The following is a 20,845-nucleotide window of genomic DNA, read 5'->3' on the forward strand; positions in this document are numbered from 1 at the left end:
TTTCTCGGTCCGAATTGCTCTTACTGCTGGTGGCTCCCATTAAAAACAATGTGAATATGTGTGGAGCCCTGCAACTCGTGACATCACGTGCACATATTTCCGGTAAAGGCAGGGCTTTTTTATTAGCGACCAAAAGTTGCAAACTTTATCGTCGATGTTCTCCACTAAATAATTTCAGCAAAAATATGGCAATATCGCGAAATGATCAAGTATGACACATAGAATGGACCTGCTATTCCCGTTTCAATAAGAAAATCTCATAACCTGCTACCCAAGAATATACAACAATTCTTCTCAACAAAAGAGGGGAAATATAATCTTAGAGAAAAATGTATTTAAAACATTTGTACGCACGTACAACACTTAAGACCTTCAGTATATCAGTATGTGGAATTAAATTATGGAAAGGATTAAGCATAGAAATCAAACAATGTACTAATATGATTCACTTCAAGAAACTCTTTAAACTTAAAGTGTTTACAAAGTACAAAAAAGAAGAATCATGATAAACATTCTGAATTTATTAATCCATCCATTCTTTCATTCTCAAAATAACCTTACTTATCTCATCGTATGGAATATAACTTACTTCACCAGTGATTTATTTATTTATTTTTATTGTGATGCTTATGGAGTATATTGTTAATACATTGAGAACAGGAAGTGAACAAAAGTTTTAGCAACTGTTATGTAAAAGAAAAGGGGTAGGATTTAATAAGCTCTGCTTCTTCCTACTCCTTTTCGAACATGTTGAAAAGAGAAACTGGAAATTGTGATGTATCATGTTGTATGCTTGCATGTTCCAAATAAACTCAAACTCAACTCAACTCATTTCAGTAAGCCTTTAAACAAGTTGAAAACTTATTTGGGTGTTACCATTTAGTGGTCAATTGTATGGAATATGTACTGAACATTGCAATCTACTAATAAAAATTTCAATCAATCAATTGCTCCTCCGGGTACTCCGGCTTTCTCCCACTTCCAAGGACATGCACCTGGGGATAGGTTGATTGGCAACACTAAACGGGCCCTAGTGTGTGAATCAATCAATCAATGTTCATTTATATAGCCCTAAATCACTAGTGTCTCAAAGGGCTGCACAAACCACAACACAAACCACTACGACATCCTCGGTAGGCCCACATAAGGGCAAGGAAAACTCACACCCAGTGGGACGTCGGTGACAATGATGACTATGAGAACCTTGGAGAGGACTGTGGGCAACCCCCCTAGGGGACCGAAAGCAATGGATGTCGAGCGGGTCTAATATGATACTGTGAAAGTTCAATCCATAGTGGATCCAACACAGCAGCGAGAGTCCCGTCCACAGCGGAGCCAGCAGGAAACCATCCCAAGCGCAGGCGGATCAGCAGCGCAGAGATGTCCCAGCCGAATGTGTATGGCGACTTGTCCAGGGTGTACTCTGCCTTCCGCCCGATTGTAGCTGAGATAGGCGCCAGCGCACCCCAAAAGGGAATAAGCAGTAGACAATGGAAACGCTGACCAATGACACCTTACTGCCTCTGGGAGGCAGCAACGCACCACCATGGGCACAACTCGCCAGAAATAGAAGAAGAAAGAAAATAAAAAAAGTGAGCCAAACTGCAGTCAACAGTAAACATAACGCCAGCTAGCTGTCATGTTTACTGCACACAACACGCCACCACAACCTATGAAATATTTTCAATGGAAGTTCTTTGAAGACGGAATCAAATGTAGAGTAGACGGGACTGAATTATTTGGTGGTGTTTTCAATACAGCCAGCCATGACGGTAATTATACCTTCAGGACAGGTCGCTATGCGGAAGTGTGCCTTTAAACACGTCTAACCCGTCAACATGGCGCCCAGAGATCCACTGCTCAGCGCCCTCAAAGGTAACAACGACTCACAGTCCTACGACTTCAACATGATTACTTACACACACCTTTCCCCCCTCAGTGTGTGTGTTGAACCTGCAGTCTGACGGGGAGTCGGTGACGGACAGCAGCCCTCACCTGGTCTCATGCTGTGAGCTTCTGGAGCTGGTCCTCAGGAAAGGACTCCAGCGTTAGTATTTATTATTTAGTAGCAATACTACAAAGTGTCTTTGGACTTGGAGTTGTAAATCAATACATTACTGAAAACAGTCGCTACATAAGAGTGCACGTACCTGTAAATTGGTAAGATTCCATTTCGAAGTCATGGTATCAATTATAATATCCATGCAGAAAAACAAAAATATTAAATCCGCTCTTTAATAATGCTCTCTTTGAGGGGAAAAATTGGTATTGTTTGTCGGCGTTACCTCCCTGCTTGGCACTCAGCATCAAGGTTTGAAATTGGGGGTTAAATCACCAAAATGATTCCCGGGCATGGCCACCGCTGCTGCTCACTGCTCCCCTCACCTCCCTGGGGGTGAACAAGGGGATGGGTCAAATGCAGAGGTTAATTTCACCACACCCAGTGTGTGCGTGACAATCATTGGTAGTCATGCAAACTAGTGTAATGTTGTGTAATGTCTCATTAAATGGGCTGTTTGCAACCTGCTCAAAGTTACATTTTAACTCTCCGTGCTTACAGGCTGACTTGTTTTTTTTTTGCTATTTACTGGCCATCATTGTGGTATCATGCTGTGAACTTCTGGAGCTGGTCCTCAGGAAAGGACTCCACACACGTAATAATCATGTGTACTTCTTTCTAGAGCCGCTTCTCAATCTGGTCCACAGAGACTACTGGCAGTGTTTTGAACGGCTTCCCCACCAAGACACCTGCGGCAGGTAACAGCATCCAGATAAAAATCAGGGTTTTAAAAACCTTGCCAAAACTTTTGGTCCTGTAATTGTAGGTTGTGTGCGTTGTCGTTAGCTGTGGAACAAACAAAAGCTTGTAAGAAGCTGCTCTCAGCTCAGGGTCGAGGTCGCTACCTGCTCAGGTTGGCTCTTAGCCGCAAGATGCTACCGCAGTTCATCAGACACCTCCTGCACACTCCGAAAATCCTGGAGGTAAGATATATTAACTCTTTTAACATTTGTCTTTAATTAGGTCGATTTCATGGCAAGGTGTTAAAATGTTATGTTTTTGGTTTTATGTGAAACATACCAATGTACTGAGTTGAATTTATTAGAATTTTATTGAAACACTGTTTTTGGGAAACTTCCTACATTTCAATTGAGTTGAATAAACCACACATTACTTCTCCACCAATACAAAGCTGTCCGATTTTTGTACATTGTTGTAGTCTATGACTAATGACTGTTTATCGAGATTACTGCATTGCAATCATACTCTTTGTCTCCGCCTTCAGTGGTACAACCCAGCCTTCTCAATCCTAAGAAATGAAGAATTTTTAGGTGAATCATTATTTTTCTTTAACAATGCAGTTGAAAACTATACAACAAGAAGAGGCAATTTTGTCTTTTTCCCCACTATTAGAACCTTTCATTTCCCTGTTGCTGGTCCTCTCTCACATGGAGTTTAACTTGGATATGGAGGTCAGGCGAAAGCTTTCAAGCACTTTGACACGTTTGTCCCCTTTGCTTAACAAAACTACCAGTATGTTTCTCTCTATAGAATTGCAGTTTTTTGGATGAAAGCTGGCTTCTACCGGTAATAGTACTAACAATACTACTCCTTCCACTTTATACCTTTTTAGATTTTTATCAGTCTCTCACTTTTTTTGTATTTGTTTGCCAGGTATGTGAAACGTACGAAGTGGTGCCCTGTCGAGAGGTGGGAATGGTCTTGAGGTTGGTATATATTTTTTCAGCTGCAACGGTCTGTGTCACGCTATTTAAAAGCACAACAAGAAATATTGTTTAATTGCCTCCCTATCGGTTTTGGTAGCTGCCTCGGTGGGCGTGTCTTCCTTGTCGACATGATACATGGTAGACAAGCCCATGTTGACAACTTTATCTGTCGGGGTGATATCATTGATGAGATCAATGGCACATCGCTGAGAAACTCCAAGCATGGACAGGTAAGAAAACACCAGTGATATATATCACTAAATAGTATTGGTGTAAAAAAAAAAAAAAGAAAGAAAATATTTTCAGATTAATTCCAATTCGTATTTGTAACTATTATTAATCGGTTCAAAAAAGTTTTTTTTAATTTTTCAATTTGTCCTGTACAGCCACTCAGACAAATCATATGGTTGATATGGATGCCCAAATGTGCTGTACAGATTTACTTTACAAAAGAGAAGTATTGGATACTTCTTCTGTTGCCTCATTTGTATTTGGCTTCTTTAAATGTTTGGGAAGCATTTTATTAAACGAAACCAGTTTTCTTTTAGGTAATCAAAAAATTGATCAGAGCTGTTTATATATTTTAAGAAGGAATGTTGTTAATCATAAAACTGGCAACCTATGTTATTAAAAAAAAATATATAGATTTTGAATCGAGAATTGATTCTGAATTGAATCGTTACCCCCGAGAATCGAATCAAATCGTGTGGTGCCCAAAGATTCGCAGCCCTATTAAATAGCAACAATTCTGTGCATTGTCCCTTGTTTATTGCAGTTAATTAGCACCAGGCATTTTGCAAAAATTAATTATTATTATTAAACCTACGACCAAGCGGTAAAAAATAGATGGATGGATTTTCATAGTTATTGCATTAAACATTATTATAGCCCTCTAAACATGAAGTAACACCCATATACTTGTCACTTTTACACTCGTTTCACCCAAAATAGTAAAATTGAGTGTGTTCTATTGGAGATTACTGTAGCCTGGAGAATCTTCCAAGCGTCATTGCTATGGCTGTCGCCCGGTCAGTAACACATTGCCATGACGTGGAAATAGTTTACCACAACCGAGATAATTCTTCAAATTTAGAATTGGTTTAAAATGCTTAAACTGTTTTGCACAAAGTTGGTCAACTTCACATCTGTAGCTACAGCCATTAGCTAATGGCATTCCGTGTTAGCTTTGCTCGTATGTGTTGTCATTCCACATCAATCATGTCATAGCTGTGTAATCCATGTCGAAGGTAAAGTGAATCAAAATACTTCATCTCCACTTTGACTGAATTAGTTGATAGTTTATAGCGGTCTCAGGTAGCCCTTTCAAGTGCTGTGACAAATGTCCAATGCTACTTCTAGCTGTTGTTGCTTGACATTGTTCGACATCAAATGGTCTCCATGGTGGAGATGTGTTATTGATGAGGCTGGAGTTGAAGATGAAGTCCATCAAAAAGTTGCTCTGACAAAAGTTAACTTGAGATTGTCGCAGTGACGATAGAGTAAGAACAAGATTAGCCGCCTATTTTTATTAGCAGTGCAACCCTTTAATCTGCAACCCTAATTAATAGAAAATAAGACAAACAAATGCATTGATATTAATCCAAAATTTAATTAAGGCCGAAAACTTATAAAATATATTTTGAAAAAATTAAATCTGAGATGTGGTGAAGTCGCGACTTTTGAAGCGCGAGGGAAGACTACACGCAAGTGGCTTTTTTGTGTTGTTTCTTGTCAACTTTAGTGAGCAACAATCACTGGCCTCAGCTTTGGGTATCTCAGCATCCAATACAACATGCATAAAATACTGTACACAAATATCATCTACAGTAAATCAAAACTTTTTGAAATACAGTATATATATTTTCTTATAATTGACAAGCGGTAGAAATGGATGGATGGATAATTGAATAATATGTGCATTTTTGCCTTCATGTCCAGATTTAAGGGACACCCAGTAGAGGCACGCAATGAAATGCAGACATCTACCGTAGGACGTATAGATGAAATAAAATGCAGACGCTAATTTTATCTTGAAATAATGGTACAATGCAGTCAGGGCCGTATCCAGGATTTGAAAAATACCAAGGTCAAAAGTTTGTGGTCCAAAAGGAGCTTTGATAGGCTGAAATCCCAACACTATATGAATAATACATTGAGCAACACAATAAACAATCCATTTTTTAATTACTATGCTGAAGTTTAGCGTAATAAACAATTTTAATATAATTAAATTATAAGTTTTAAAACTTTACAACATGTTATCTGTGTCATGGGTTTGAACCGAAGACCTTCTGCTTAAAATTTCAAGTACTATTGACATGCACCACAAGAGCAACCAGATGATAAAGGGGGAAATCTCTTTTCATATTCTAATCAGTAACAGAGCACGACGTGACCAGGAATGTTTGTGGTAAAATTTTATATGCGCCTTATCATTTAATAATTTACATTTGACATGTGCGTCTTTGCACAAAACGGGGCCCCACATGGACAACGAAGCCCTATATGCACAGCGCGTGTTCTGCGTTCAGGGCAGGGCGGTATCAGTACCGACAGCGTTTCACATTAATTTCATTCAGGTGAAACCAACATTGTCTGGAGTTGTAACGGGCTGTGCATGACCAAAGATCATATATTAAGAGAAGATGATCTAACACATGGTGATATACAGCGCACACAATGTCCTACACAAAGTATATTTGCTGTCAGTCTATCTATCCATCCATTTCCTACCGCTTATTCCCTTTCGGGGTTGCGGGGGGCGCTGGCGCCTATCTCAGCTATAATCGGGCGGAAGGCGGTGTACACCTTGGACAATTCGCCACCTCATATCTTCTTATTTTCATTCAAAAAATACCAAGTACATGTCCTCAATGGTAGTTACGGCCACGAATGCGGTACAGTTCCACTTCAGTCCTGTAGGTGTCCAGTAATGCACAGCACAGCAATTATCCCCAATGCAGGCAAACTATCATGCATTTTATCAAAATCTATTAGGTTCTTTGGCCAGTGTCACCCCTCTAAAAAGTTTTGTGTTAATTACTCTTGTAGTTTTTATTTTAATTTTAACTCCTATTTTTTTTACCGTATCTTGCTATATCATTGGGGAAATACATAAATAATGATAACTGACAAAATAACACCACATTTTATAGAGCCCTCAGTTGAATAACATCCTAAACCTGTATATCTGAAAAAACATGGCGTGCAAGGCCATACGGTTCCTGTTATTTACTGGATCTGGTTGCAAACAGCCCTATTTGGCTCAAGTGGAGGTGAACTGTAACAGTTAAAAAATTATAAATAAATAATTGCATCTGTACTTTAATTTGGATTTCTACTAGAGTTGTGCCGATCGATTGGCCACCGATTAGTATTGCAAATTTTTTGTAAAAAAAAGTCCATGATTGCCATTACCTTTTAATGCTGATCCCCTCTGACACTTTATGTTTAGTTCCCTGGCTAACAAGCGGCTAGCAGCTAATTATGTGTCTCCATACACAAACTAATAATAATCACCTCTATTACAGCAGATAAACTGCATTTCTTGTTACCTTAAGTATCATTACAAAGTATCATCATTCTCATTGGAGGGTCAGGCTAAACATGTTACACACTGAGAACTAGCCAGGAGCAGGTATGCTAATAGCTAAGCCAACAGCTGTTTTGTTCAAACAATTGTATGTAATAAAAGTGAATAAGGAACTGGTTTAAATATTGTGTTTATATTGTTGCACTGTCAATAGCACTCACCTTAAACAAATTGAAAACTGTGCAGTTAGTACATGTGATCAATATCGCAATCGACAGCATAAAACCCCGATCGAAGCATCCCTAATTCTTACGTAAATTTCTAAGCACATGTGCCACTCAAAATTTCATGCAACAGAGTTGCATTGTTTTTGTGTTACCCTTATTCCGTGTTTTTCAACCACCGTGCCGCGGCACACTGGTGTTGCCATGGGAGATTTTGTAATTTCACCTATTTGGGTTAAAAATAGTTTATGCAAACCAGGAATTATAATCTGCAAATAAAGTGCCGTTGTTGATATAGATGCAGGTGGCAGCAAGTAGCTAATTGCTTTGTAAACGTCGTATCTAATGCTCAAACCATAAATTAAAAAAAGGTGAGTGCCCCTAAAAAAAGGCGTTGAAGCTTAGGGAAGGCTATGCAAAACGAAACTAGAACTGAACTGGTTACAAAGTAAAAAACAAACAAACAGAATGCTGGACGACAGCAAAGACTTACAGCGTGTGGAGCAGACGGTGTCCACAAAGTACATCCATACATGACATGACAATCAACAATTTCCACACAAAGAAGTATAGTGTCCGCTCAATTGAAATAGTCTTGATTGGTAAAACAAACCAGGTGCGGGAAATAGCGCTCAAAGGAAGACATGAAACTGCTACAGGAAAATACCAACAAAAGAGGAAAAGCCACCAAAACAGGAGCACAAAACACTACACACACGAAAACACCAAAAAACTCCAAATAAGTCAAAGTGTTTAGTTTGAGACAAGAGCTATAGTGATGCATATCAAACAATTGCAACAATTACTTTTTACTGTCAATATCAACTACCGGGTTTACATGTTTAATGTTTTCTGCTGCTGGTGTGCCTCAGCATTTTTCAATGAACAAAAATGTGCCTTGGCTCAAAAAAGGTTTAAAAACACTGCTCTAATTTACTGTTGTTTTTCGCAAACAACTTAATAATGTGGAAGTGTACCTTGTGACCAATGCATTGTATGATAATATTGATTGTGTATTAAATAGGTTGTTGCATCATAGCTCACTTAAATTCTTCCAATAAATTAGTAGAAAAGTAGAAAAGATAATGACACAACCAATTCCAATGTTTATTATAAGCCATGAACTCACTCATATAATTGGGGTAGTTTATTGACAAAATGCCCATGACACCAATAACATCTATGTGCATGTTTTATGTGCATGTAGTTTGCTCTTTAAAATTTGATTTTGACAAATTATAATTCGGAGCAGATATTCGCTAATAATATAATTAAGAGCTGGAAGTGGTATTCTAGTATTATTACTTTTAACAAACCGTAAACCATGTCTAATTGCTATGTTACGCAGGGTACCATTTACTGCTATTAATAGTCACTTCTTAAATGATGCCACTTGGTTCCAGACAGTCTGGACAAACTGAGTCTCATAGTCATTGAACACTCAGAAAAGCCATATATATTGTGTCTAAATCTTTGCCAGGCCGATGTGGTCCTATCTCGCTTGAAGGGCTGCCCACTGTCTATCCGCATTGTGCGATGGAAGGTCCGGGACGGCACAGTGTACCGTCCTCTTGTCAAACTCCTGCGAACTCTGAGGATGGAGAACCCCTGGCTTCAGCTGGATCCTGTTCCCTGCCAGCAGACTGCTGCAAATGATCAGAGAGCTTCAAAACCATCACATTGTCTCATAGATGGAAGGCAAGTCAGTGCTAAAACTCAAAATGATCTAACCGAATAAGGAGAACAGTTGATGCCTCTCTTTGACAGGATTGTCTACATTGTTCAGTTCTTGGGCAAAGCAAACATCGGAGGGGTAAAATTTTCCTATTACTAATTATTATGTATTATCAGGTTTTGATGATCTGTTCTTTTTAGAATGGAAGCAAGGATGTGATACAGCACGCGATTCCGCAAGTTTTGCAGAAAAACCTGCCGAGCAAGGTGATCAATCACACCTCTCCCCTGCTTGCGGCCAAGGCCTACTCACCTAAGTGTTAACAAAAACATTCACTCGCTCGTTTGTCCAACAGGAAGTGCTTTTAGATTTACAGGAAACGCACTTAACATGCACAGAGAGTAGCAGTAAACTGGTGGGTATGCATACGTGTGTATCTGCATCCATTGTGCCAAGAATTACTGAAGGAATTGTTTTTCTAGAAATTGTGTGAACATCACTATCCAAACATATCATGCGTCGGGAGGTACTGTCAGCCGGATTACACCTTGTTGGCTTTTTGTGTGGTGTAAGTATGAAATTATTTCTCAATTCGAAGCTGGAACTGAAAAAAATGTTTTAATTAGGGGACCTAAGGTGTGACTTTTTTTTACTTGCAATTTGATAGCATCGTGGAGCCTTGAGTATATGATATCAACCCAAATCCCAGTACTTGCTTGTTCAGTTGTAATCAAAATTATTCAACCCCCACACAATTTTGGTGTTTTAGCAAGTTGGACATTTATTCCGTATTTTGTTTATAGTCATATCAAATAAAGATGCATTAGACAAATGCAACTTGAATTACAACATAATATTTTGTAACATACCAAACAGTGTCATTTCTCTTAATATCTCATTGACAAAATGATTCAACCCCTTGAAGATCATAACCCTTAAGAACAGAATTTGAATAAGGTCTTTTCAATCAGGTGCTGAAAACACCTGTAGATGTGATTAGAACCATAACGAGCAACAATTAAACTGGTTGAAAAAGACTGTGACACTCAGCTTCTTGTAGATGGTCAATGGTGTATTTGCAACATGGTAAAGTCCAGGGAGTGGTCAAAGAAGTCAAGAGAGGAGGTAATTTCTCTTCATAAGAAAGGATATGGATATAAGAAAATAGCAAAGACATTACACATTCCAAGAGACAGTTGGGAGCATAATTCGCAAGTTTAAAGCTAAAGGCACAGTGGAAACACTACCTGGGCGTGGTAGAAAGAGGATGCTGTGTGCAACTGCTGTCCGGTATTTGAAACGTACAGTGGTGAAAAACCCCCGGGTAACATCTGAGGAACTACAACACGACGTTGCAGAGGGGGGAACGCAGGTTTCGTCCCAGACAATAAGGCGCGCACTACGAGATGAAGGCCTCCATGCCAGAACTCCCCGGCGCACCCCACTTCTGACTACCAGGCACAAGAAAATAGACTCCAATATGCCAAAAATCATCTGGACAAACCCCAAAGGTTTTGGGAAACTGTTCTATGGAGTGATGAGACAAAACTGGAACTCTTTGGACCTATGAATCAACGTTATGTCCGGAGGACAAAAAATTAAGCTTACAGAGAGAAGAACACCTTGCCTATTGTTAAGCATGGTGGGGGGTCATTCATGTTCTGGGGCTGTTTCTCTGCCTCAGGTACCGGGAATCTCCAGCACGTTCAAGGCATTATGAATTCTATTTCCTACCAGGATATATTAGCTGCAAATGTCTTGAAGTCAGTGACGAAGCTGAGGCTTGGGAGACGTTGGACCTTCCAACAGGACAACGATCCCAAGCATACTCCAAATCAACATCAGAGTGGTTGCAGAAGAAGGGCTGAAAGACTCTGGAGTGGCCTTCACAGTTGCCAGACCTAAATCCTATAGAAAACCTGTGGTGGGACTTGAAGAAGGCAGTTGCAGCACGCAAGCCGCCCAAGAATATGAATGAACTGGAGGCCTTTGCCCAAGAGGAATGGGCTAAAATACCTGTTGATCGTTGCAAGAAGCTTGTGTCCGGTTATGTATCACGTTTGAAGGATGTAACTACTGCCAAAGGGTGTTCTACTGAGTACTGAAGATGCATGTACCTAGGGGGTTGAATAAATTTGTCAATGAGATATTAAGAAAGTCCTTTTTTGGTATTTTGTAAAATATAGTGTTAACATTTAAGTTGCATTTGTCTATTTAATGAATCTTTATTTGATATGACTATAAACAAAATACGGAATAAATGTCCAACTTGCTAAAACACCAAAATTGTGTGGGGGTTGAATAACTTTGATCACAACTGTAACATTTAGTAGTGTGGAATGTTAGAAAAGGTTTGATTATGTGAAGATACTCAACAGTGGAAGGTATGAAAACCACGATTATGGCAGACTTATGCTCTCTGTAAAATGGAGTGGTTGTTACCTTTATTTTTGTGAATCCTTAGTTCATTTAAATTGCAGTTACTATAACTGCTATGTTGATTTATTCACTGTATTGCTTTGAGTTTTATGATGTGATATTTGGAGTCACAGGTGTCGCTAATTTAGATGACTGGACAGGAGAGCGAAGAAGAAATAGAAGTTTTGAGAAGTGACATTATCGGAGACTGTATGTTGTGCAGTTGCGAAAGTGAAGAAAAACAAGAGGTCTCGTTCATCCTTTTATTACGATACAGCTAATTTCTCAGTATCCTTTTGGCGACACCTAGTGTTTTAGGCTGCAATATTGTTCAAATAGGGACACCTTTTACGCATGGCTAGTTTGCGTGTTATGCTGTGCTTGGGTGTTGTGTATTTGGAAGCTAATTACTAAACTACAACACCAACCCTGTGATTATGGAACATTTTGATGTTAAGGGATGGTGTGGCTCAGAGTGACCATGTCAGCAACCATAGGGTTTTTGGTTCAATCCCCAGCTTCTACCATCCTACCCACGTCTGTTGTCTCCTTGAGCAAGATACTTCATCCCTGTTCCTGATAGGTTGTGGTTAGCACCTTGCATGGCAGCTCCCACCATCAGTGTGTGAATGTGGAAACAGTGCCAAAGTGCTTTGATTACCTCAAAGGTAGAAAGGTGCTATACAAATATAACCCATTTATCATAACTGGTTGTCTGACTTTGCATAAGTAAACGGGCTGCAGAATTTCTTCTATTTGAACTTACATCGGAAATTTTAAAATGCAAGCCAATGCAATACTTGTTTTTTTGCTAATGTCAGACTGAAATTCGATAGCAATATCTCATCTCATCTCTAGTTTTAATCTCGTGAAAAACAGGGCTAAACACACAGCAATGTCCAAACGCTATATATTACAGAAATGAAAGAAACATGCACTGAATGAAACAAAAAAAGCTTGAGAAATGGACATTAGATCGACTAGATTCCTAATAGTGGGTGGAATTTGTCTTGGTTTCTCTAGAATATTGTAAAATATTATATCTCAGGTCTTTGAGGACAGATATCCTCAGTTTTGGCACCTCACATCTCAGGTCTTTGAAGATAGATATCCTCAGTTTTGGGACCCCTGTCTGGCATACCACCCCCATAGGTATGTTTGAGTATATTGCCATGCATTTCATCCTGTGCCGAACTTTCATTAATTACTTCAGTGTTGATTCTAACACCCCAATTTACTTCGTTTATGAACATTTGAATCTGCAAATATGCAAACTTTTTACAGCAAACGGCAACTCTTTAGGTTGTGCAGGAATGAATATACACAGGACAGGTGAGGTGCTAGAAAACAATAACAATGTAATGTCCACTTTCTCAGAGACACCCCAGGCAGCCCACCCAACTTCAGCTGTGTGGTACTCAAAGCAGCTAGCTTTGATATGTGCAAGGAAATTGTCTGCCGAATAGGTGAGCTCATCTTTTTTTTTTTTGTCAATTACAGCATTGAAAGGTCAAATGTAAACTTTGCTTCCCTCCCCCCCAGCTACGGGCTTCAAACATACAGAATGGTTTGTATGACATGTAAATGTGGCTGTATTTTCAATAAAAATATACAACAAGAATCTATTCATAGACCTTTAATAGAAAGACATGACAATTTCATAAATAGTAAAATGTAGCTGCCAGGTTTTTTTGTTCAATGTTGGAAAAAATGTAAAAAGCAGTCCAGAAAAATGCAACCTGCATCAATTGTACCAGTGAATGAAGTATTTGGGGAGCTGCAATTTGTGCTAAAAGTGGTATGTAGGGGGCCTATCTTGATGGGGAAAAGTTGATTGGGAATGGGCAGTGATGTCTTCAATTGTAACCAGTCATAAACGGGCAAATAATCCTACACAAGTACCCATTAGCTTGTGGAATGGTTGTCTAAAATACAATGCAAAAAAGAAAAAAAAAATACTCAAGAAATAAAGTCCACAGAAATTGTTAAGTACGATAAATAGGATAGTATATCTTGACAGCGCTGTCAAGGTCATTAGGCCCGTTCTCCCCTTATCCTGCGAGCCAGCTGGATGTCTTTGGGCATGATGGTGACACGCTTGGCGTGGATGGCGCACAAGTTGGTGTCCTCAAACAAACCCACCAGGTAAGCTTCACTGGCCTCCTGTTTAAAGTAAATGTCATTTTAGCACCAAGTGTGCACAGTTGCACGGGATACTATGATTAGGCAGATTCTAGGTGACGTGGCAACAACTTTAAATTACCTGAAGAGCGCCAATGGCAGCACTCTGGAAACGCAGATCAGTCTTGAAGTCCTGGGCAATTTCCCTCACCAAACGCTGGAAGGGCAACTTGCGGATGAGCAACTCTGTTGACTTCTGGTAGCGACGGATCTCCCTCAAAGCCACAGTTCCAGGCCTTCGGGAGGAAAAAAGGTTTGACTATGCACCCTTAGGTGAACTTGGGACGTCTTACGTTACATGCAAAAAAAAAAACCCACCTGTAGCGATGGGGCTTCTTCACTCCTCCAGTAGAGGGCGCACTCTTCCTGGCTGCCTTGGTCGCAAGCTGCTTCCTTGGCGCCTTTCCTCCAGTGGATTTACGAGCAGTCTGCTTGGTACGGGCCATCTCGTATTAACACCTACAACAAAGCAGAGATCATCAATGGTAACACGAACTACTCAATCCGCCAACAACATGCGACGCATGTTTCAACGCCATAGTGTCAACATGGTAGCCTAGCCAACAACGGTCGCCCATCCCCCCTCCCGCCGAACTAGGAGGTGTTGAGTTCATCTGAGACACAGTATGACTTAAATTTGTGACTTACTACAATAACCGGTACTGCAAAACGCCACAAAAAATGTATACACAATGCCGTTAATAAATAGCCTATATTTCAAACCATTATTTCCGCATATACCATTTTTTTATGAGGTTCCGAACAGGCCGCCATGAGCGTCGTCGTTGGATTTACTTCCCACCCCCGCCATATTCGACACCGCGGATGAGCTCGAACGGTTTGATTTTCTTGATAATTAGCGACACACATTTCAACGTCTACCTCTGCAATAAGTACCAGCATTCATAACTCACCAACAGTAACGGGTGAATGGTCGTTGCGGGTTTTGAGCTAGAAACGCGGAGTAAAACTAGCCCATTGTTCTTGTAGGGGCTAGCGTAGCGCTAATATTCGTCAGTCTAACAACACAGCAACACGAACTCCGGATGCAGCCCACGTAAAGCGATGAAATCATACTCGAAAGCCGATACGAGCTGAGAAAGTATTAGTTACCTTTATGACGTTACGTTAGGTTGGCAGGTATCGGTGGCCTCGAAACAGAGATCAATGCTGCATGGAAGATTGAGGCCAAGTATTAATAGTATGCCATGACGTCATAGGGTAAAACCACTGCACGCCCATTGGTACGATGACTAGAGGGATCACGTGGTACAACCAATAAGATACGCCCAGACAAAATGAACACAATGTGAGCTGGTTACAGCACACGTTTTCAAAATAAATGTCTTATTTTGTTATTTTTGTGTGACTTTATTTAATAGTAGTTATGTTGAAGGGACAAGCGGTAGGAAATGGATGGATGGGTGTTTGTGTGTGACTGCAACAAGACGAATAATATCACCTTTAATGTATTTTGTTTGATTGATTGAAATTTGTATTAGTAGATTGCACAATTCAGTACATATTCCGTACAATTGACCACTAAATGGTAACACCCGAATACGTTTTTCAACTTGTTTAAGTCGGAGTCCACGTAAAGCAATTCATGGTAGTTACTCTGTTACTATCCGTCTTACAAGTTGCCATTGAATACGAAATGTATCAGCCCTCTATTTCATTATTTCTCCCGAAAATGTATCTTGAAAGTTGACACTAAGATTTAAAAAGTAATATTACAGTTATGCCAAATGAGCTGTCCACAACTTAGGCCTTGAATGTTTATTTACAATTTAATACATTTTTTTTAAATAAAATGTTTATGTTTCACTGTCATACATTTAACAACCCAAAAGCTGTGATAACTATAATGCTGTTTTCCAAATTTGGATTATTTACGGAACTTGTGTGAGCCTATGGCTTTACATTTTGTTACACACACACACACACATATATATGTATATATATATATATATATATGTATATATATATAGATATATATATATATATATTATATATATATACACACTGCATTCTATTTTAATTACTTTATTGAGTTCACATCCCCCCGTTGTGAACTGTTTCTGTACTTGTTTTTTTATTATTATTTATTAATTGTATGTTAATATGGCATATAATAAATAAAGGTTTATAACAAGCGGTAAAAAAAAGGTCCTATCCAATGTCCGAATAGTATCACAAATATGTGGGCGTTTAAATTATTTCAGACAAAACGCACAAATGTGTAGTTGATGTAAATTACCATGGCTGTATTTGGTTATTTCACTTACGAATATACCTTGTACAGTATCAACAAACGATGTAATCTAACTGGATCTCAAAATTACAACAATCCCCAAATGACCTGAACGCAGCGCCCGTACTACTTCCTGCTGCCTCGCGCAGACTCAAAGCGTTGCAGAATGCGGATTTCGAAGCTAACTCGGCTAGCTAGCCTCTTTTGCTAAAAACAAGCTAGTTGTTGTGACTCTTCTGACGGTTAAAATGTCTAAAGCGCAGCCCCAGCCGCTGTTATCTTCAGCAGCGACGACAACCGGGGCACACTCGTCGTCCTCGTCCTCTTCGTCTTCGTCCGTGGGGGGCTCGACATCTCCCGCGACTGTGTTGAACATTCAGCCCGAGAAACCTCAACACTACACGTAGGTGAAGAGAGGCAGTTTAGCCAAATAAACTAGCTGGATAGATAGGCGCACGCACGTGTTGTAGTGTACAGTATAGCGCAGACGCTATTGGAATGTGCGTCCTTACGAATGGCGTGTTTTTGATTATTATCTATTCAGTGATCATCTCAAAATAGGACTTAACGTTACACACTTGATTAGCAATATAAAAAAAATAAACAATTTATAGTAGGATGGACTGCAACGTAGAAAGTGTACGAGAGAGGTAGGAAGTATATAATATTTGTTTAAATGCTACACACTCTGTCTTATCCATTCATGAGGTAATATGGTTATGTAATGTTTGTTTTGTTGGTTCTTCCCCCTTAGATACTTGAAGGAGTTCCGAACAGAGCAGTGCCCGCTGTTTGTACAGCACAAATGTACACAACACAGACCCTTTTCCTGTTTTCACTGGCACTTCCTGAACCAGCGGCGCCGCAGGCCCATGCGCAGACGGGACGGAACCTTCAACTACAGTCCAGATGTTTACTGTACCAAATTTGACGAAGGATCGGGGACCTGTCCTGATGGAGACGAGTAAGGGGGAAACTGCAACCTTAAAGGCCTACTGAAATGAGATTTTCTTATTTAAACGGGAATAGCAGGTCCATTCTATGTATCATGCTGGATCATTTCGCGATATTGCCATATTTTTGCAGAAAGGATTTGGTAAAGAACATCGACGATAAAGTTTGCAACTTTTGGTCGCTAATAGAAAAGCCCTGCCTTTACCGGAAGTATGTGCGCGTGACGACATGAGTTGCAGGGCTCCACACATATTCACATTGTTTATAATGAGAGCCACCAGCAGTAAGAGCAATTTAGACCGAGAAAGCGACAATTTCCCCATTAATTTGAGCGAGGAAATATTCGGGAATTAGGATATTGATAGTGAAGGTCTAGAAGACTAGGGTGCCGGCCGTGTGAGCGTTTTAGATGTAATTAGACACATTTACTTGGATAATTCTGGAAGATCCCTTTCCTGCTTAATGTTTTAATAGTGTTTTAGTGAGATTTTAAAGATTGTAAAGACATACCTCGGGGTCGGATGGCTGCGGTGAACACGCAGTGTTTCAGAGAGAAGCCGTGGAGCCAAGCTCACAGCTGCCTTTTTTGACAGCTGCTGCAGGACGACAAATAATCAAATGATGTCTTTGGTCAGATATATATCACAATTTTCCCATCCAAATACATGCTGGTTGACGTAGAGAAAACATGTTCGCTTGACCGGTCTGCTTCACAACAAAGAAACACCGGCTGTGTCTCGGTGCTAAAGACAGCTGCAATCCACCGCTTTCCACCCTCCGCATTGTTCTTTATAGTCTCCATTATTAAATGAACATATTGCAAAAGATTCAGCAATACAGATGTCCAAAATACTGTGTAATTACGCGGTGAACAGAGACGACTTTTAGCCGTGTTTTGTACTGGACCAAAATGTCCTCGACAATGTGTGACGTCACGCGTACGCGTCATCATTCCGCGACGTTTTCAACAAGAAACTTGCGGGAAATTTAAAATTGCAATTTAGTAAACTAAAAAGGCCGTATTTGCATGTGTTGCAATGTTAATATATCATCATTGATATATAAACTATCAGACTGCGTGATCGGTAGTAGTGGGTTTCAGTAGCCCTTTAAGATAGTTTTAGAGTCTTTATGACTCATAGCACCCGTAGTAGACTCGAAGATTAATGCCAACTCATTTTTATCAGCATCATATTTTGATTTCGCCTAAAAACACCTTGATATTGTGGTTGTCGACGACCACGCATTTGTAGTTTCAAAAGGATTTAAAATTGTGTATGGGGCTAATGTAACTCTTTTGTTGTGTTGGTGTGAGAGTAAAAGCTGACAGTTTTTAGATGCTGCGAACGATCCATTTAAACCTAAAAATGTACCTATTGTGCCATACAATTGCTGAGATAAGTGATCTATTCAGTAGATAAAATAGAGATTGAGGTAAGCCCCCCCTGGCAATTGTATGAAGAGTTGTGGCTGATGTGTCGTTGGAATAACATTACCATCTGAACGTTGCCTGTCTTGCACCATGTTGTCTTCAAAAATGAGACGACTTAAAGAGAACATTCAAATGTAAATGTGAAGGATCCTGGTTCAAAGAACAATGCATTGAACATACTAATTAACTTTTAGTGTGGTAATAATCCCAACTGTACCTTTTATTAGCGACAGGAAAAATTGACAATTTGTATGGTAGAAGAGGAAATTACTGTTTTGTTGTTACATCTGCATCCCCCCAGGTGTGTATTTCTACATCGGACAGCAGGGGACACAGAGCGAAGATACCACCTGCGCTACTATAAGACAGGCTCATGTATCCATGAAACAGATACAAAAGGCCACTGCAGCAAGAATGGCCCCCATTGTGCCTTTGCACATGGATCACACGACTTGCGCAACCCTGTGTATGATATCAGGTGTAGAAAATAAGCAGTATTACACAATAAATATGTATGTTGTGATAGGAATGTATTAAACATGGTGTCTTGTTTTACAGGGAAGTTCAAATAATGGAGTCTCAAGGTGGCTCTGGACCGACAGAAGGGGCCGGTGGAGATGCACAGTCAGGCCAGGCAGCAAGTACAGCCCTTATAGAGAAGATTCTAAGTGAAGAACCAAACTGGCAAGGTATATCTCACAACAATGTCAAACATTTCTTCATCTGTACTATTAGTCAGCATGACATTTTGTAAATAGCAGTATATTTCAGCCCAAAACCTCTGCTGAAGAGGATTTTCAGCATGACACTGGCCAAACATCCAATTTAACACAATATGTCTGTTGTGTAATCAAACAAATGTTGTGTAGGAGCGTGTGGAAATATTGTTGAGTCAAGATATGCCATGCTGATTAAAAAAATGATCATTTTGCTTCAACAAAACATTGCATGCAAAGGGAACTTCTCTCTCTCTCTTTCTCTCTTTCTCTCTCTCTCTCTCTCTGTCTCTGTCTATCTATATATATATATATCTTTTTTTTTGTCTCGGGTTAAATCTGTCATTGCTTTTTTCTAATGAAATTAAAACTCTATACAAACCCTGTTTCCATATGAGTTGGGAAATTGTGTTAGATGTAAATACAAACGGAATAAAATGATTTGCAAATCCCTTTCAACCCATATTCAATTGAATACACTACAAAGACAACATATTTGATGTTCAAACTCATAAACTTAATTTTTTTTGCAAATAATAATTAACTTAGAATTTCATGGCTGCAACAGGTGCCAAAGTAGTTGGGAAAGGGCATGTTCCCCACTGTGTTACATCACATTTTCTTTTAAAAACACTCACTAAACGTTTGGAAACTGAGGAAACTAATTGTTGAAGCTTTGAAAGTGGAATTCTTTACCATTCTTGCTTGGTGTACAGCTTGAGTTGTTCAACAGTCCGGGGTCTTGTAGTCGTATTTTACGTTTCATAATGCGCCACACATTTTCGATGGGAGACAGGTCTGGACTGCAGGCGGGCCAGGAAAGAAACCACACTCTTTTACTACGAAGCCACGCTGTTGTAACACGTGGCTTGGCATTGTTTTGCTGACATAAGCAGGGGCGTCCATGATACCGTTGCTTGGATGTCAACATATGTGGCTCCAAAACCTGTATGGACCTTTCAGCATTAATGGTGCCTTCACATATATGTAAGTTACCCATGCCTTGGGCACTAATACACCCCCATAGCATCACAGATGCTGGCTTTTGAACTTAAAGTCTATAACAATCTAGGTGGTTATTTTCCTCTGTGTTCCGGAGGACATCACGTCCACAGTTTCCAAATATAATTTGAAAAGTGGACTCGTCAGAGGCTTCACGGTGGAAGAGGGGTTAGTGCGTCTGCCCCACAATAAGAAGTTCCTGCAGTCCTGGGTTCAAATCCAGGCTTGGGATCTTTCTGTGTGGAGTTTGCATGTTCTCCCCGTGAATGCGTGGGTTCCCTCCGGGTACTCCGGCTTCCTCCCACTTCCAAAGACATGCACCTGGGGATAGGTTGATTGGCAACACTAAAATTGGCCCTAGTGTGTGAATGTGAGTGTGAATGTTGTCTGTCTATCTGTGTTGGCCCTGCGATGAGGTGGCGACTCGTCCAGGGTGTACCCCGCCTTCCGCCCGATTGTAGCTGAGATAGGCGCCAGCGCCCCCCGCGACCCCGAAAGGGAATAAGCGGTAGAAAATGGATGGATGGATGGACTCGTCAGACCACAGAACACTTTTCCACTTCGCATCAGTCCATCTTAGATGAGCTCGGGCCCAGCGAAGACTACGGCATTCCTAGGTGTTGTTGATAAATAACTTTCGTTTTGCATAGTAGAGTTTTGACTTGCACTTACAGATGTAGCGACCAATTGTAAAATAAATAAATGGTAAATGGGTTGTACTTGTATAGCGC

The 20,845-nt window shown here is 40.0% G+C and overlaps 4 protein-coding genes across 10 annotated transcripts in view; 2 read left to right on the top strand and 2 right to left on the bottom strand.

Moving 5' to 3' along the window:
- The window catches only part of zgc:194990 (uncharacterized protein LOC568410 homolog), a 23,685-nt gene extending 21,221 nt beyond the window's left edge, over positions 1-2,464 (bottom strand). For 2 of the 3 annotated variants that reach the window (XM_061908813.1, XM_061908812.1), the window contains exon 1: positions 2,151-2,464. The gene's annotated coding sequence lies outside the window, so the exon portion shown is untranslated. The remainder of the gene's footprint in view (positions 1-2,150) is intronic. The other variant, XM_061908814.1, reaches the window with a different exon arrangement.
- Positions 1,580-13,196, top strand: si:ch211-250n8.1 (uncharacterized). Of its 3 annotated transcripts, XM_061908808.1 has the most exons (16): positions 1,580-1,875; positions 1,940-2,047; positions 2,682-2,757; positions 2,826-2,982; positions 3,285-3,330; positions 3,413-3,471; positions 3,551-3,586; positions 3,674-3,726; positions 3,824-3,956; positions 8,963-9,180; positions 9,250-9,295; positions 9,358-9,423; positions 9,513-9,572; positions 9,640-9,725; positions 12,953-13,041; positions 13,118-13,196. In XM_061908808.1, the coding sequence occupies exons 1-16, from the start codon at positions 1,839-1,841 to the stop codon at positions 13,150-13,152; spliced, it is 1,305 nt and encodes a 434-aa protein (XP_061764792.1). In that variant the 5' UTR covers positions 1,580-1,838; the 3' UTR covers positions 13,153-13,196. The 3 variants fall into 3 exon arrangements, with proteins under 3 accessions (XP_061764792.1, XP_061764794.1, XP_061764793.1); XM_061908810.1 differs by lacking the exons at positions 9,513-9,572; positions 9,640-9,725; XM_061908809.1 differs by lacking the exons at positions 3,285-3,330; positions 3,413-3,471; positions 3,551-3,586.
- LOC133557897 (histone H3.3A) lies at positions 13,197-15,024 on the bottom strand. The gene is made up of 4 exons (XM_061908822.1): positions 14,870-15,024; positions 14,075-14,215; positions 13,839-13,992; positions 13,197-13,738 (listed from the first exon to the last, which is right to left on the bottom strand). Exons 2-4 carry the CDS (start codon positions 14,200-14,202, stop codon positions 13,610-13,612), a joined length of 411 nt encoding a protein of 136 aa, XP_061764806.1. The 5' UTR covers positions 14,203-14,215; positions 14,870-15,024; the 3' UTR covers positions 13,197-13,609.
- Positions 14,106-20,845, top strand: part of unk (unk zinc finger) — a 25,990-nt gene continuing 19,250 nt past the window's right edge. Inside the window, exons 1-4 of one of the 3 annotated variants that reach the window (XM_061908805.1) lie at positions 14,106-14,241; positions 16,765-16,974; positions 18,698-18,874; positions 18,955-19,085. In XM_061908805.1, coding sequence (XP_061764789.1) covers positions 16,883-16,974; positions 18,698-18,874; positions 18,955-19,085 — 400 coding nt within the window. In that variant the 5' untranslated portion in view covers positions 14,106-14,241; positions 16,765-16,882. Of the gene's footprint in view, positions 14,242-16,131; positions 16,661-16,764; positions 16,975-18,697; positions 18,875-18,954; positions 19,086-20,845 lie in introns of those variants that run through there. The other 2 variants (XM_061908803.1, XM_061908804.1) reach the window with 2 other exon arrangements.

This window comes from Nerophis ophidion, linkage group LG08 (genome assembly GCF_033978795.1).
Source record: "Nerophis ophidion isolate RoL-2023_Sa linkage group LG08, RoL_Noph_v1.0, whole genome shotgun sequence".
Taxonomy (NCBI): Eukaryota; Metazoa; Chordata; class Actinopteri; order Syngnathiformes; family Syngnathidae; genus Nerophis; species Nerophis ophidion.